The sequence below is a fragment of the Anabas testudineus genome, chromosome 15 (assembly GCF_900324465.2).
Source record: "Anabas testudineus chromosome 15, fAnaTes1.2, whole genome shotgun sequence".
In the NCBI taxonomy this organism is placed as follows: Eukaryota; Metazoa; Chordata; class Actinopteri; order Anabantiformes; family Anabantidae; genus Anabas; species Anabas testudineus.
In genome coordinates, this window is record NC_046624.1 from 14,768,355 (window position 1) to 14,786,079 (window position 17,725).

General features: G+C 39.7%; 1 protein-coding gene across 2 annotated transcripts; it reads right to left on the minus strand.

Annotated features, from left to right (window-relative positions):
• Positions 1-1,287: 1,287 nt before the first annotated feature.
• wapla (WAPL cohesin release factor a) lies at positions 1,288-17,545 on the minus strand. Of its 2 annotated transcripts, none has more exons than XM_026355261.1 (20): positions 17,243-17,545; positions 16,182-16,595; positions 15,329-16,031; positions 14,205-14,512; positions 13,887-14,017; positions 12,701-12,796; positions 11,952-12,110; positions 11,261-11,397; positions 10,488-10,599; positions 8,998-9,228; positions 8,771-8,882; positions 7,735-7,832; positions 7,369-7,445; positions 6,686-6,861; positions 6,422-6,537; positions 6,072-6,302; positions 5,217-5,433; positions 4,217-4,305; positions 4,034-4,129; positions 1,288-3,367 (listed from the first exon to the last, which is right to left on the minus strand). In XM_026355261.1, exons 2-20 carry the CDS (start codon positions 16,567-16,569, stop codon positions 3,302-3,304), a joined length of 3,543 nt encoding a protein of 1,180 aa, XP_026211046.1. In that variant the 5' UTR covers positions 16,570-16,595; positions 17,243-17,545; the 3' UTR covers positions 1,288-3,301. The 2 variants fall into 2 exon arrangements, with proteins under 2 accessions (XP_026211046.1, XP_026211047.1); XM_026355262.1 differs by lacking the exon at positions 17,243-17,545 and adding an exon at positions 16,739-17,236.
• Positions 17,546-17,725: the final 180 nt, after the last annotated feature.

The window sequence follows — 17,725 nt, forward strand, 5'->3', positions numbered from 1 at the left end:
CACACACACACACACAAATATATATATATTCATGGGTGTGTGCACATCAATGAAGCGTTCAAGCGCTGCGGTCAGAGGCTGCATACTCACACCACCTAGTGGCATTGAGGCCTTTGCCTTCAGAGGAAACAGCATGAAGATGAAAAGACACAAACAAGAACATGTACACCTGTAGACTGTTCACACATTCAGCCTTTCCATTCACAACAAATCAAGCTGAAAGACAATTTTCGGTCTGGAGTAAATCTCACATTAAACACCACCACAGAAACGAGAAGACAGCAGGTTATGAAAAACTAAAACAGCAGGTGCCCAGGGGAGAGGCGCGGATGAAAAAGACAAATGAGTGCAGCCAGGGAGAAATGTGGCCAGAGATGGGATGAGATGGATAGATGAATGCTGCAGAGCAAAATTCTGTTGTAGTTGCGGCCCTTAGGCGGTTCTGCTTCGAACGGAGGCTTGTGACGGACAGGTAGGAAACTTTAATACCCTGCTTTCTGCATCACTTTCCGCCTCATTCTTCCCTGTGCTCTCTCAGTGGAGAACATTTTAACACTCTCATTAACCTTAAAGAAAAGCTGCCTTTTCCCCACCTCGTGTTTACGATCACCCGCCTTCTCGACACTGATCATCACAGGGGGAATGATCTCTCAGACTGACTTTCTTCAAATGAGCAACTGCCATGTATAATGTATAGAGACAGATGAAAGGCACAGGTGCTGCCCCGTCTTGCCAATAGCTGACGTTTCAGATTTAGAGCCTACATTTGTTCCACCTTGTTGTGTCTTGGTTGACACAGCTGTCGCCTGCACAGAATCCGTGCCGCCAGGTTGTATTTTACTACATTTCCCAGAATCCCAGAGCTATTTGTAAGTTTGACTCTCAGCTAGCATAGGCAACAACAATCTTTTGTTTCCATTATGCAGGAGTCAGTCAATCTGGCCATGACTGCAAATTGTCACTGCTGAGGGCTGTTAAGGATACCAACTATACCCGCTCTGGACTTTCTCTCCATTCCAGCTACTCTTTCAGGGATAAGAAAGAAACAGAGGGTGCACCACAGGCTCACGCACTTTCAATTATAGCCTTGTACCATATATGCACAGGGACGAGCTACAAACCAAAAGTAAAGCATTCTGAGTTGGCTACACGCATGAATAACAAATGGAAACTAAACATCGCTTCTGTTTCATGACGTGTTCCACCCATGGATCTGAATGCATAAAATAGTTCAATGTCTGGAAACGACATTCCTGTTGTTCACACAAAACAAGAAAACAAAACACATAGGGAGTGTACTGAAAGTAGCAACTTTTTTTTTTTCCATTTTGAGATACAACTATTTACATGTAACCAAAGACAGTGTCCTTAAAATGGGTACAAACATTTTTTCTCTTCCTGCGACTTTGTTATTCCAAATGACAACTCAGAAATATTGTATAAAATAAAAATATCAGCTTCAGGGAAAAAAGTCTAAGCATTTTAAGTGTCCAATAACTGCTATATACAGGAGTATTTACATTCTAAAATTCCATTCAGACCAGAATTTGCTAAGTAATAAACAGTAATCTGTTGCAGCTGTGTTCACTGCAGCCCTACAAACCAGATAAAACTAATCTGCTTATACAGGTATGGCTGTCGTTCAAATCAGTGATCATACAGGTGAGCAGTACAAGACAGAGGCATTTCAAAGTTCGGGTGCATCATCACGGGTAAAATGTCACTCCAAAATAAATAAATGGGAGATTAATGAATGTTTGTCCAATACAGACACATCATGATACAATGTGGAAACATGAAGCTACACGTGGCTGGACGTTTAGAAACCTGAAGCCATCAGGAAATCCCTGTCAATTAATGGAGCATAAAAAGGACTTTTCCTATTTTATTAAATGCGGCACATTTTATTGAAAAATAGTTTTAAGCCAGGAAACACAATTGGACTACATCTGTCATTATGTGCACTGTGTCCAGCCACTGACCTGTGTCATACGGGTTCTTTTATAATGAAATATGACGTGAAACTTTAGACACAAATGGTTTCTCACTAGCTAAAGACTTTGCATTTACGAAGGAGGAGTAGGCATTAAATTAAATACATTAAAAATTAACTTCATTATAAATTCAAAAGGAAGCACAACCATCAATTTGAGTAATTAATAACATCTGATACACTTGTGAGTTTAATTGCATACCCTAATTACATACTGTTGAATTAAGTGAAATTTAAATAATCTACACAAACTAATGACCAAATTGATAATGGGTTAGAAGGAAATCCAAAACTCATAATATTGTGTAACTTTCAAGTGCCATTATCAGTCAAATGAGGGACATCCTATCAGAGTTGACATGACACATAGTCCTGATTCCAGGTGGAAATAAAACCAAATTTAAAAAAAATAAAAAACTGCAAGAAAAATCTAAAAACATAACAGAGAACATCTATGTGCCTTTCTAACTCACAGTTTAGAAAATTAACTGGCACGAGAACATAAAAAATTAAATCTTAAAAACACTCTTTCCCTTAAACATTCAAGCCAACTGCAAACACGAAGGTTAATGGATGTATGTATTCAAAATCATTCCACACGAGTATACACACAAATGTCATTAGAACATCCATGAAAGTGATTGTTTTTCCATGCTAATCGATGATTTCACCCTTGGCTTTGACATGGATAAGCAGAGATTAAAATGTAATGATCCATAAAATTTCATTCAGGAGGTTCACACACTTCAGCTAAGTATTTAGCCACAGTACAGACAGTTGGTTAATTCAGCAGTGAATTACAGCCTGTGTGTGGGGACCACACGGCGGACAGGAGACTCCACCTCAGTGGCCTGTTACTGTCAAACCTTTTGTAAGATTTCAAGAACTGCACTGAGTCCGTCTTCGTATTGGACATTCCACAGAGTATTTAGAAATTTTAGCATAGCCTCCGCCCATTTCCCAGTTACCTGAGGATGAATCTTGAACCATCCACATTTATCTGACTCTAACTGTGACATTAGTTGAGTGGAACTGAAGGAATCTATGTGCCTTGTCAGCTAGCAGGGCTTTGGTTCAGGCTGTGCTCCAGAGAGGGAGTGAAACTTTTGTATTTGTGTGTTTAAATGCATATCAGTGTATGTCTTCATTGAAAATTGAGAGTGATCACAGCATTGGGTGACCAGAGTCAGAGGGAATGCTGCTAAGACTCAAATGACCCCTTGTTGCTCCTGTCAGGTGGGGAGCACAAAAGAGCTTGGATCCTTTAATGTGCAGCTTGAATGTGTGAGTTCACTGTCTGGCTGTCTGTTAACAGTGCTCCAGGTAGTCGATGACCCGCGAGATGGACTTCTGTCCTGTGGTGCCCATTGCACACTGTGTAGAGAATAACAAAGACAAAAACAGGAGCGTGAAGATGCTAACATTTACAGCTGCACTTCTGCACTTGAGGCAGACCATCATCTTCTGTTTGCTTGAAAAGGGATATTTATCGAACAGATGGTTGAAATTTTCAGTTCTGACAACACGAGTCAGTCTGTGAATTTAAAGAAATTACCATTCCTATCACTACTAGAATTGTGCTGCTTGGACACAGGAATCATTATTTGATAATTTACTGATCACAACATCTAGCTGCCACTAGAGTGAGAGTGCAAGTGATTTCAGAGCAGATAAGAAACCACTTAGAGATATTTAGATGAGTGACAATCAGAGATCCTTTTCATTAGTAACGTAAAAAGAAATAAAAGCTTTCCTTTTCATCCACTTTATAGTATTTCTTTTTAAGTGCAATGAAGGTGTAGAAAAAGGAAGTGCAAAACGTGCAATTATCTGAGGCTGAAGGGGACTGCAGCAGTGTACAGAATTACTAGTCCTCTAAAATGTTTATTTTATCCAAACCACTCCAGTGCACAAAATGTTTTCAGTGGGCTAAATTAAATGGCTCAATTTTAGACTTGTCATTTAAGTGTCTTTATAACATTAAATCTCATTGTCAGGATCACAAAGCAGATGCCAATGGGTCCTCTCAGTTCTACTCACAGTGAGATTCATGAAGCTCAAGAACTTCTTCAGCATCTCTGTCATGATGGAGAAATCCCCTTTAGGTAGATGCTCTCGCACAGTAGTCACATTAATCTGTCAGGGAAAAAAAGGCAGATGAGCAATGACACGTTCAGAAAAAATTCTGCATTTTTATTTTGTGTGCGTGTCTGATACTCTCACCTTGCTGCCCTGGCAGAGGCATCCAAGCAGCAGCGCAGTGTAGGAGGCGACAATACTATCCTCCATATGCTTGCCTGCATGCTGCAGAGCTACAACAAACACAAGGGAGAAAGAAAATGATTCAATTATGCTTTTTTTGGAGACAGTGGATTAAACTCGATTTTCAGAACTGCTGAATAGATAAAGTTTTTGGCTGGAAACATCCCTGTCCCTGTTGTAGTTGTAATTCACTGCTGAATTAACCAACTATCTGTACTGTGGCTAAACATTTAGACGGAGCTGCTAAAAGTAGAGTAAGTCCCAACTGTTTTGCTGTACTTGCTGGTGTCCATATTTAAACATTAAAAGTAAAGAAGAGAGATTTGCACTTCTGAACCAGTGTTTTAACCTCGTGAGCTGTAGAAAAGCGTAAATCTGTGTTTGACTCTTACAAGCAATTTAAACCACAAAAATAAGAATCTCATCAGCATTCAATTTTAAATATGATAAATTATTGAGCTGTTCAAGGACTTCAATATGACGAAGCATAATTTGTGGGCTATTAGAGGCTGCATTTAAATGATGTTCCTGCATGCACTGTAAGACACTGGGGACATTCATCTGTGTATTAAGGCTACGACGAATGATTATTTTTAATATAGATTAAGCTAACAATTGCCTTTTTGACTTTTTTTAAATCGAGTCTATAAAATGTCAGAAACTTGTGAAAATGTCTGTTAAAACTCAGAACTACGTAATGTTGGGTAATACAGTGTGAGTACTTTATACTATACATACAGTTGTCTAACACAGTGTGATACCAAAATTCAGTGTACTCCTAAACTCTGAGACACAACTATGCTTACTTTTGTCCAACAATAATACTAATTAGATGAGATGCATAAATAGTAACAAAGCTGTTGCCAGACATTATTACTGCAACATAAGCCACTTTAATTAAGATAGTGATTTTATCCAAAACTAACAACAGTTCCTGACAACTTCAAACACTGACACCTACCTTTATTTAGGTCCAACTCTTCATCCTCCTCCTCTTTCTTTTCAGACTCTTTCGTCTCAGCTTGGCTATCGCTGGTTTCAGCTGCCACCCACTGGATCTCCCCCGACGTCTCCTGCCACTCTCCACTTTGGTCCAGAGCGGGCTTGGGTGCCTCGCTGATGAGGTCATCAGTCTTAGCCTCAGCTAGGATGGCGGCGCGCTCCCTCTCCAGGAAGAGCTGGGGATGAGAGAAATAGAGGAATGTGAACTAAGGCAATGTAAAGGCGGATTATTTTTTTAAGTCTTAAGAAATAAAAGAATAAAAGTTGCATGACAGACAAAAAATATTTGCTTCATGGCAAGGTTAGTAACCAACAGGGCATGCCAAATACTCCAAAGTAGACCCTAAAGTTTTGACAGTGAAAAATAATTTAAAAGTTAGTTAATTTATTCTCAAAGGTTCTTTTTAAGCTTCCAGAAATCCTTCCACTAATAAGTCAGTTGGGCAAAGAATTTGGTTACTAAGTAATATCAATAATAAAGCACAACATCTTGAAATTCAAATCCGCAAATGAGTCTGCACTACATTACACTTGCTTATTACTTCAACATTCAAACTATCAAATGTATGTAACTTTGGACTTTTGCCTTTACTTAACATGCTCTGAAGGTTGCAGTTTATTGTTGTGTGTACTGAAGGGAAATTATCAATATGAATATAATTATGAATATGAATTTAGCATTCATTCACATTTCCTCACAACTGTTCATAACTTGACATTATTGCTCACATCCTTGTTTCAAAAGAAATCATAAATAACTCCTGTAACCATGACTAAAAAGACAATAACTGTTGTGTTGTGGCACAGTTCCTACCTTCACCAGTGCAGCCAAAGCACCGGAGGGTTTGGGCTTGTCAGTCCCATCTCCCTGAATATCAGCTGTGCTTGGTGGAGCAGCCTCTGCTGCAGTGTCTGTTGCTGTTTGGTCTGCAGGCTGCATCAGGCTGTCTTCTAGACAGCTGTCGTCAACACTGTACTCCATGTCAACCAGGCAATGGCGGTTTCTAGAACTGTACTCCACGAGGTTAATTAGCAGACCCAGGCCCTGGTAAATACAGCACAATACACAAATAAAACACACACAGGGAAAACACAGGTTGGTAATATAATATATACATAACAATTATGGTGGTTTTTTTTTTTTTTTTTTTTGATGCATCTTACCAGCACTCTCACGTCAAAGCGCTGCTCCTGGGGGATGTAGCGTGGCACTCGAAGGACACAATTCAAAGCAGTTACTATTAGCTGCTCCTGCTCACCTGTCTTGGTGCTTCCCCACTCTGCAGATGAAAAGAACATTATTACTAACCTCTCCTCATAGTTCCAATCTTAACACTTTGCATCCTTCATGGTGAACGTATACCAACAAGGCCTAAGTAATTGAAATTCAAATGCATGCAGCTCATACAAATTAGTAACTGGGAATACCATTGTCATGGGTGAGGTTGAGCAGCACTCCTATGACAGCCCTCATGCAGTCCTCCACTGCCTTGCCTACATTACTGAAGCTGCAGTGGGGCAGCGCTGCACTCGATGATGACAGAGAGCTGTTGTTTAATGCCCTGCTGTATCGCTGGATCATATCTTCACAGTAACGCAAAGCTCTGAGGAAAATAAGAGAAACATTTTCATGAGAGAAAGTAAACAGAAATGTTCATTAGTCAAAATGAGGGACATGTTCAAGAAAATAAACAAGAAGAGGAGGAAGAACTGAATCCATCACCTGGTTCTTACTGCTATTGTGTGCAAAACGATATGAATTATTAATCCAAGATAATTCAGCAGTTAATAGTTAAAGTTAATTCATATTAATGCAGATTGAAAATCAAATGCTAACTATTTTTGAAACGGGGGAATTAGACATCATGCAGTTTTCTTTTGCCTACAGTCTGTGCTACATCAATTATTCCTTTGCTTTAATAAGGTGAAGATATTTTCATCAGATATGTAAGTAACTGTGAAAGACACATAATTTCCCCTGAGGGTATTTTTTTAATATGATGGGTACAGTGGTGTTACAAAGAGTACAAAGCTGTTATAACTGTAGTGTTTCAGTGTGTGTCCATCATTAGTGTCCAGTCAATAGTAGTCTCAAACTATATCAGGCTCACCTGGCAGAGGAGATAATGAGTTGTGAGTCTTTGTAGGCTATCAAGTAACTCTGGTTTTCTGGGTTTTGGACTGTCACCTGTTGGCAGAAGATCAAAGAGAAATGATAAATCAATAAAGGGGGAAGTACAGTGAAAGTCTTGAAGTGACAAGAAACAGAAAAGAAGACACATTAGTTCATACTTTTCATCAATGGCATTTTAAGTAAAATAGTTGATAAGAGACAAAGTTTTAAACAAACCCTTTTATCAGGAGACCAAAGTTACCAGCCAGTTCACATCTCTCAGCACTCAACTACTCCTGTCCTTGCGTTTCACTCCTCTGTAACTTTGGAAAAAGAAGACTGAACTTGACAAAGCAATACTTACACTTTCTAGCACTCTCAGACACCTCTCGGCCCCCCATAAAGACGCTACAAGATTCTCCTTGTCGTCCTCCTGGCTCAGGTTCTGCACACACTCTTTAACTGTGATGAAAAACAACACACAAGCAACATGACCATTACACATGCTGACCCCCTACATAAAAGTCAACAAATAATTAGACAAAGATTATCTGGTTAACCATCTATATCTGAACATTCTTATAGGGATCTACATTTCATTTTTGTCTTTCCTTAGTAAATATGTACATATGTGCTAAATGTAATGTATATGCAAGTGGTTCAGTTAGCACAAAAAGCTTATTTACAGTTAACAGTAAGATCATATCTGGTCATATGAGTCATCTGGAGTCGCAACAGCCCATTAAACTGCTGCGGGTTGGCATACATAGATAAACAGTCTGGGCCAGCCACAGTTCACAGAACTGTAACTCTGGCCGGTTAGCTGACTCTGGCGATCTCACTAACAATTGCATCTACTAGAGGGAAGACTGAAACAAGATTGTGCACATTGATCTGAGCTTGTGGTTTGTTAGTTAAACAAATATTCAAGTCGTTATGTAGAACTTTGTGGGTTTTATATTTTTTGTTTGTCCCTTCCAGAAAGATAACACTAGCTAGTCACATACCTGCAGACACCAGGCTGAGGTTATTTCAACACAAATATTAACAATTAATTAGTGAGCAGACTTTCAGTTAGTTTTAGCATCCGATTCTATCCCGGGTAGTTCACACATAGGCGTGTAAGAATTTCTAATATAAAACATTTATCTTTGGCCAAAGAAAATAAATCCTTGGTCCACACTTTTATGATTGGAAGTTATAAAATTGGATGTTTACAATTTAGCCTGTAATACGCACTTTACACAATTTCTTATATAAGGAAACATGTTGCTCACTTGTTGAGTTAAGCATAATTTTAGCTTCCCAAGATCCATTCTGTGATTATCTGACGTGACTCAAAGAATCCAAATCGAATCAGAAGATTATATTATATTATATTTATATCCAGCTGTGCCCACCTTTATCTACAATATGGTCTAAACCACCCAGCAGCCGCAGTTCCTCTTTGAACCAATCCCCAGCGCGTTTGGAGGTTAGAGAGAGCAACGCCTCCATAGCAAGGTGGCCCGTCTAAAACAGAAAAAGCAACATGAAAAACAGAAATACCCTTACATTGGTACAACTGCCCCAGATGCTTGTAGCGCTTGTATTCATTTTTGTTATGTCTCGTTTAGGAACAACCCACCGTGATGTTTTCCAAGTCGAGGTGCTTGTTGTGTACGGTCTCACACAGCTTCCTGATCTTCTCCTTCACTTTTGCCACCTCTTTTGCAGTGAGCTGATCCTGGTGGGCTGAGCAGTCCTGATCCATCTCCAGTAGCTTGATCATTAGCTCAAGACATGCCCTGTCCAAATCCATGTTCAGACGGTCCCGACTCAAAATGTACATCAGGGCAGCTGTGCACAGAGCAAGGTTCTGACAGAACAAAAAAAAAGACTGTTTTTACAAAGCTTTTACCGACTGGGGTGCACAAGTGTGACTGACTCACCAGGATGTATTTTAATAATAGCACTTAAGAAGAACTGAGTAAAATTAACAAATCTGAAATTACAGTTTCAGTAGAATAACAAACCCCCACATCTCCTGCATTTTAATAGTGGCTCTCATACTCCCTGCAAATGATATAAAAGATATCAGATATTTCATATCTTGGTGTAATGGGTGCTGCACACAGGAGTACTCTTAGCATGAGTGACCGTCCTCAAAGCCAGAGCACTGGTGAGGGTGAGGAGTTCAAGTAGAGTACAAAATGCAAGTCCTCCATGTTTCCAAAATTGTTATTTTTGTATTTTTAAATACTTCTTATTTTAAAGTTATTTTATAATTTTAATATAAAAAAAATAAATATTACATTGTTTTAAAGTGATGTATAAAAAAAAAAAACTAAATCACGACATTATAAATTAGCCTCAACTCTCCCTGTTCTCGGCAGATCGGCATCAGTTATTGAAGTACCCACTTCAATCAACCACTACTAAAAGCGTAAATCTGCATGTAAATGTACAACCAAAGAAAGTTCTCACAAGAAGTACTGCATGCTTAGAAAAGGTCAAGGATCAAGAATAACTGAAATTGTACTTGCACTGCTTTCTAAAAGCACTGGAACGTCAAGGCCAATTCATCTGCATTTGCTGAACACTGAAGATATTTTTGTTTAAGATCAGTATGATCTTCTCTTCAGCAGGTGAAATGCCACTTCACCTGAGTTAAAGTCTAGTGATTGACTTAGTCAGTCTAAAACCTTCCACTTTTCCTCTCTGGTTGAGTTGGCAGTGTGTTTTGGATCACTGTCTTGCTGCATGATAAAGCTCCTACCATTAGTTTTGATTTAATTCTCTGTAACTTGGCAGACAAAACTTCTGAATTGATTCTGCTGCTAGGTATCATGAGTCATCTCATCAATAAAGATTAGTGAGCTTGTTCCTGAAGCAGCCATGGAAACTTAAGCCATGACACTACTTCCACTGTGCTTCACAGATGAGCTTGTATGGTTTTCATGACTTCAGCAGTAGAGGTTAAACTTGGGCTCAATCTAGAAAAAATTGTTTGTAGAATACATTCACATCTAGGACACTAGTGAGGATAATTCATTGTCAAATATATAACTATTATTATATTATGTTATATTATATTACAGTAATATAAATACTTTGACAGAAGACAGTTTTACTGACCGGGTGTTGCGGAGCATCACTGAGCATTTTGAAGACCTGGGCCACTTTCCCTCTGGCTCGCAGGTGCATCCTGAAACTGGGCATGGCACACCGTGTGGCCAGGCTGATTATACTGGAGAGGAAATTGAGGGAGATGGAGACAAAGGATTAAAGAAATATCTGGTTAAGTATTTATTTGCTTTTCACAAATACCTAAGATGAATAAAAGAGAAGGTGGAACAGTGTACTTCTAATTCAAGATAATCACTTTTGATTCCCATTTTAAACCTATTCAGTTTTTTTATTTCTACTGTTCATCTCTCTCAACATGTTTTATCTTTGCATATTACCAAGAGATGTTCACAAAAATGAAATATAAAAAGAGGTCTAAGAGATTTTTTTTTTTTTTTTTTTTGAAATCTTTATTTTGTAGTATCTGACTTAAATAAAAACTCTGGTAAAATCAAAAGAACAGAGGATTCTTCAGGAAATCACTATGCTGCACGTGAACATTAAGTGTGGCCTCTACCTCCTGCTGCTCTCTGACAACACTGTAATCATTAATGGTTTGTTTATGTTAATTGGGTCAATTACGTTGATTGTAGTATTATAAAGCTCTGATAAAGCTGTTCCCATGTTACTTTATACAAAGGCTAATACTAGGTGACGTGAACAAATGTTAAGTGACAGGTGCTTGTACTTTCCAATTTCAAAGCAGACTTACAGCATCTAGGTACTCCTCATACAAAACAACATAAAGAAGTCGCTGCTTAAGAAGTGTTTTTTCCACTTACCTAAGGCATCTTGTGTTGAGTGGCTGACTGCTCTTCAATCCAGTCTCCAGGTACTCAAAGTCATCTGTGAACTCTTGATTCTCTCCAAACTCCACCACATCATTGAAGTGCTTCACATGCTGCACCACCGTGTACAGCTGGTGGAAAGAGAAAGAGGTTAATTACAGCTAATTGGGGAACAATGCATTTATCCAGAGATACAATCAGCTCGCACAAACAGTAAGAGAAATGGTCTCATTGTTTGTGGCAATAGCTTGCTGTGCTAATACCCCTCATCGATAACAGCCCAGCATGTTGGCAGTATGTTTCCAGTATCAGTCAGTCAGTCATGCTGTGTGTGCCCTCAGCATGACACAGGAGGGAGAACCTGAGCTTAGGACAACACCAGTGGCTGGTCACAGTTTAACTGGAGCCATTTTACCTTTTGGGATCTGTGGCTAAAAGCCTGATCTGAGGGTTCATTTGTAAATGACACAAGCGGCAGGGGAGCTTGAATTTAAAGAAACATTCATCACTACTACCCACAGTTGGGTTAAAATAAACAAGCTTGAACCTGAAATGTATAATATCAGTAGTTTGCATGTAATGTATAATCTGAATTGAATTAGTAAACACTGTTGGGCTCAGTATAAAAGAGAAACATTAATTTTCAGCAGACAACTAATAGCACTTCTATGTGTGTCCGACTCACCTCCTTGTCCTCCTTCCTGCATTTGAGGGTCGTGACAATGTCTTGGTTAGGTCGTGTAGGGATGGTCTCTGACTTAATGACTTTGGGCGGCGGAGGGGCTTTGAACAAGCCATCATCTTTATGAGAGTTGCTGTCCTTACTGCTGCTCGATAAAATGGCCTGAGGAGGAAAGAGGCGGAGAAATGAGGTTCATAGCAAAGCAACAAAATCTGTTTAATGACATGTCGACAAGATTTACCACAGCTGAACAGTCTGTTAAGCACGCAAGTCTTTAATAAGTGTTGTTAACAGATGTCAGATGAGGTAGTGCTAAGTTAACAACTTTTAAATCCCAGTTGCCAGTCTCTGATTAGCCTCTCTCCGAACAAACATTTATTTCCATGTGGGCACATGCAACACTGAATATACAAGTACATTTCGGTTCACTTGTCTGGAAAATAAACTTCATGTCCACAGTCAAATTAGTGTAATTACGCAAAACTGTTAACTACTAACAGACCGATAAACAAAATCCTGGATTACGAGTAGTATGGAAAGTCTGTGGATGAATGTACTGCAATTCCCTGCTGTATAATGAGCCCACTTTACATTTCAAATGACAGATTTCACATAAAAATTTTAAAGAATTCCAAGAGAACTGTCCATTACTTTCACCTGTTCCTGACAAAGTGGCATCAATTAAATACTTATTTTTAAATCAATAAAAGAACACAATATCAACAACTACTACTAAGAGATGAAAATATTACCGGAGCAGTTTGTGATCGAGAAAGTGGAGGCACGGACATCTCTTCGGGTTCGGGTTGGTTCCAGTGGCGAGCGTTGTACACAGCTTTAGCGGGAGACTGGAAGAATTTAAGAATTAATTAGTTAGGTGAAACAGAGACGCCACACAGGGCATATGACATGATATTAGTGTTCCATGCATACGTATATATACTTTCATCACTGCAAACATCTTGAGACATCCAAAGCTCATGGCACTAAAAGCTTCACCATATCAACATGAAAAATAGACTACATAGAAACACAAATATACAAACATAAATCTCCATAAACCATTCTAACACATATCTTATGGTAATGTTGTGAATTAGCATGACTGAACACATAAATAGTGCATACTACAATCTTGATGACAGACTGAAACAACAGAAGCATAAGTGTGGAGGACAACAGTCCCCAAGCAGCACAAAACATTTCCTGAAAATGACACAATGTGCAACTCAATTTTATATTACAAAAAAACAATGTTGGGAGTTCTGTTGATGATGCAGAAAGAGTAAACACATAGAATTAGGAAGACCGATCACAAATAACCTAAAGCCACAGTAAAACATGATTCAGATAAACAGCAAATGTGGGCATGACACAAAGCACAGCAAATAGAAGCTGAATTATTTGGATAACTGTGGGCCTGACCAAGAGGTGATACTCAAATCCTGTTCATATTGAAGACCATTCAGGGTAGAACTGTCACATATTAAATACTGGGCACCTTCATTTAGAGCCTCAAGTCTAATACTATAAATCTAGCACATTTTACTCACTCCATTTCTTTACATGAAATTATAATCAAATAAATGTAGCTTCTTTCTTACTTACATGCTCCATTTTCCCCCCCATACTCTTCACTCCACCATTATCTCTATTTTGGACAGGCTGGGCAATATGTTATAATAATTGTCATCAAACATCAATAGCATTAAAACAAATGTCAATGCCAAGCAGTGTCACACCACAAGTTCAAGACCAGTTAAGGGGAAGGTCACAAAGGGAGGTTGGATAATGCTCCTCGACCTGTGCATATTGATTGCAGATTCCTTTTAAACCAACCGCAAGCTACAAGGGTACCTTTGAGCAAAAGCAATCAATGAAATGCAAAGACAAAAAAAACAAAAACAAAAAAAAAAACAAACAAACACACTTCTATACCTTTTTGGGTCCACTGAAGATCTTTTTAGGTCCACTACCAATGTCCTTGGATTTGTCACTTGACTTCCCTGAGCGTCCTTTCTGTCCCTCAGTGATGCTGGGACCGGTGTCATCACAAAAGTCAAAAGCATCTATTGGAGAAATTGGATTGGTAAAATAAAAGCCCCTGTTTAAATGGACTGGAGACATCAACCACTTGTCATCCAAACTCTCCCAACTTAACTTGTTAAACCTCCTGTCATGAGACTGATTTTATCAAGATCAAGCTCGTCGTTACCAAAATTGTTTTTCACTCCAAAATGTAAAAGGCTAGTTCACCTGTATTGCTGCTAGCCTGGCTGTCCTGAGAGTCACTGGTATGAGGGCTGTCCACACTGGAGCTCAGAGCAGCCAAGGCTGCATATGCCTTCTTGGCTTTCTTCTCTTTGGCCTGAGAGCTCTCGTCATCGCTGTCGCTCTCACTCAAGTCATCAAAGCCGAAGTACTTGATCTTGTAGCTACTCTTCCCTGCCATAACCCCTTCTGTACCCTCCTCGCCTTCCTGGTCCTCTTTGTCCTCAAAGCCAAAGAACTCTAGCTTGGTCTCAGCCTTGGTTTTCTTGGTCTTAGTCTGGGTAGGTCTGAACCTGGAAAGACAGAGTGAGAAAATTTGCTATTATTTGGTTGGACTGTTATTTTTAAATGATGCTGTTGGGAAAAAGCAACAGAAGATAAACTGCTTAGAAAAGGACTAAAAAAGAAGATAATTGCTGTATCATTGCAGGTCACCAAGCAGGAAATCCAAGTCTTAAAAAAATTGGTTACAGTGCATATGTCATTAGTGCTTGCAGCAGGTTTTGGCAGTGTTTAACTTTCATGATAGTATTTGGCAGCTACAGAAAGGTGTTTTCTACTTGTGTGTAGTAATTATGATTCTAGGACATTTGTATGCCCCCTTTACAATGCCCATTCAAGGTGGGTTGATCACAATAAAATACCGCCACCCATGATCAATTAAATAGAGGAAGTTAACAAATGCTAATTACAGTATTTAAAAGGTGTGTGCTTTCCATGAGTTGGCGAAGAAACAGGCTTCAATATAGCAGTGGTATGTGTAGCCAAGGATTGTCTATAAAAGTTAAGAGGTAACACACTCCAACACCACATTTGAACAATGATAATTAGATGTCAGACTTCTTCACACCTCCCACTTTAAGTGTTTATATCAGGTCAATAAATCGAGACCAACTTATGTCATGCACATACCGTACAGTATATTTATTTGTACACACATGCAACAATGCATGTATTAATAATAACATATTGTGTATAAACTCAGGTTGAATAAGTGATGACTCATATGACAATAGGTTTATAAAAGCGAACACATCTTAAAAGACAATTTTTATTCATATTCTCACTAATACTGGCTGCTAAGATCCATATATAAAGAAAAGACTTACCTGGTAGGTTTGGGCGGTGGAGCATCAGTTTTCTTCTTCATCTGGCCTGCTTCTCCAAGGTCAGCAGGGGTAGCTGGGGTCACCAGTTCATCAATGCTCCGCTCTATTGAGTCCTGGATAGTGACATTGCACACTGACAGACAGGAAGGGTGCAGAACCGTGAAGTCTCGTACCCTCCCACCGCCCCTGCCTGCAGGCTTGGCTGCGGCTTTAGCACTGGCAGCAGTACTACTTGCACTAGCAGAATGGACACTGTTGGCACTGGCTGTTTCAGTGGGCTTGTTGCTGTTGTTTTCAGCAGGTTCGCAGGACGATTTGTTAGACCGGCTGGGGCGCTGGTACTTCTTGCAGTTCGAGGCCCTTAAGGTAAATGGGGAAGGGGGTATGTTGTCCACCGGTTCTGGCGGAGGTTCTGTTGAAGGCTCCAGCTCAACACTTTTTATTTCTTCTGATGACAGTTCATCGTAAGAGGAAGAAGTCTGGAAGTCTCTGCTACCGCCTGGTGCATCAGTAGACAATCTAGGAGGTGTGTCTATAGTTTGAGAGGAAGAGATGACCCTTTGGGACACTGAGAGTTTCTGGTCACCAGAAGGGACTGTGTCTGACAAAGAGGCCACGTATGCAGGTTTTTGGTTACTATCGGATATACTTTTGTACCAGGGCTGGTTATTTTTTACAACTTTTTCTTCAGTTGTTTGCTTGCCTACAATTAAAAAGGGAAAAAAAAACAACAGATGGCCACATAAAAATACTGACAAAGAAATGTCAAACAGACACTGCATAAACAAACAGACATAAATAATGCATTGACACAGACAGATATGCTTGTCCAGTTTGAATATTGATTACTTACTTGCGAATGAGGCTGTTGAGCTTGCAGAGCGAGGTGCAGAGGTCACAACAGTGGCTGAGCCGCCTCTCTGCACTGCTGCTGTCTTTTCAGCATCCCCTTCAGTGACTTTCGACTCGGATACACTGTGGGAGGTTACGGTCTTGGAGTCTTCATCGCTGTCAAATCCAAATGGATCTTCTTCACTGTCACTGTCTTCAAGCCTCGGTCTCTTAGAAAGCTCAGAAACATCAGACTTTAAAAGAGACCTTTTGCCTCCCAACTGAGCCTTGTAGGTGGTCTCCCCCCATTTGGTGGTGAGTGTGGGCCTTTTATTGGAGAAGACTTCTTCAAATTTTGAATTAGCCTCCCCTCCCTTGCGGTTATAAGTTTTGCCAAATCTGGAAGTCATGTCGGCTGCTTTATGTTACATATTCCCTGTAAATAAAATCAGAACAGTTAACATTTGCCATTAACATACCATTCCAACGTCAAATAAAATGCAAGTGTACATCTCAACTAATGTATGTGAGCCGGTAATCTTAACTATAATGTTAACGTTACTTTTACTGTTAACTTACGTTAAATAAATAATCTGCGTCATAGAACAATCGCTCCGGTAAGGATGGGATGATTAACTTGGCGTCAGCTCACAGCTTATATGTCAACTAATGGGCTAGTAGTTAGCATGGCTAGCTCGCTAACTCAAGCAGCATAGCCTTTAAATAACATTATCGCTGAGCAATAGGACAGGAAGCTAGAACGACGTTAATGCACATCTGCAAAACTTAGACTTAAGTACACAACCAAACGCGACTGTAACAATGCAGCTAACGTACCTACACTGTTAACTCTAGTTAAACCTGCTCCTGCGTGTAAAGTTACTATAAAGTTAGCCATTAGCCGCTAGCTTCAACACTGCTAAACTGTGCTAGTCCGTGTTTACATTTCACACCAAACTGAATCAAATGTCAGAAATGTTGGGTTTTAAATAGGACTGCGTAACTTAACATGCGCAGTTTGATACCGAGTTCAAAGCTTAAATATCGCCATTAGAACAAAAGATTATCGTCACACACTGTTACCTTTCAACTCCGGCGACTAGCTAACCGTCCGCTTGTTTTTTTAGCCGACCGGCTAGGCCTGATCTCTCACTCGCGCACAAATCAAGCGGGTAAAGTCCGTCCAGCGCAGTAGAAACAAGACTAGAAACACATCTCTAACCCGAGCACGTCTCTACAGCAGTGTTCGTTGCCAAAGAAAAGCGACCTAAATAAATCCGTAGTTAGTATAGTCTAAATGTGGCGGATAATCCGGACTTTTTGCATTTTGTAGTGATATTGACGGCCATTAAAATATCCCCTCCCTCATCGTTCCCTGGCAAGACCCCCGTGTAGTGCGTAGCAAGAAGGGAGCTGACCAATTAGCAGCGAGCATATTGCCTCGTGGTATGACTCTCCGTCAGCAAACGTGAATCTGATTGGTCTAACTCTGCACCCATAATTAACGATAGGGGGCCCTGGAGGACCACTTTGGCAGATTTAAACGGGAAAACGTGCCAAATTGAA

Excerpts from the sequence above, each read along its gene's own strand:
- wapla (XM_026355261.1), bottom strand. The coding sequence starts at position 16,569 with ATGACTTCCAGATTTGGCAAAACTTATAACCGCAAGGGAGGGGAGGCT. Across the intron at positions 8,883-8,997 it reads TCGACTTGGAAAACATCACG|ACGGGCCACCTTGCTATGGA; the intron begins GTGGGTTGTTCC and ends TTTCTGTTTTAG. Across the intron at positions 6,303-6,421 it reads GCTTTGACGTGAGAGTGCTG|GGCCTGGGTCTGCTAATTAA; the intron begins GTAAGATGCATC and ends TGTATTTACCAG.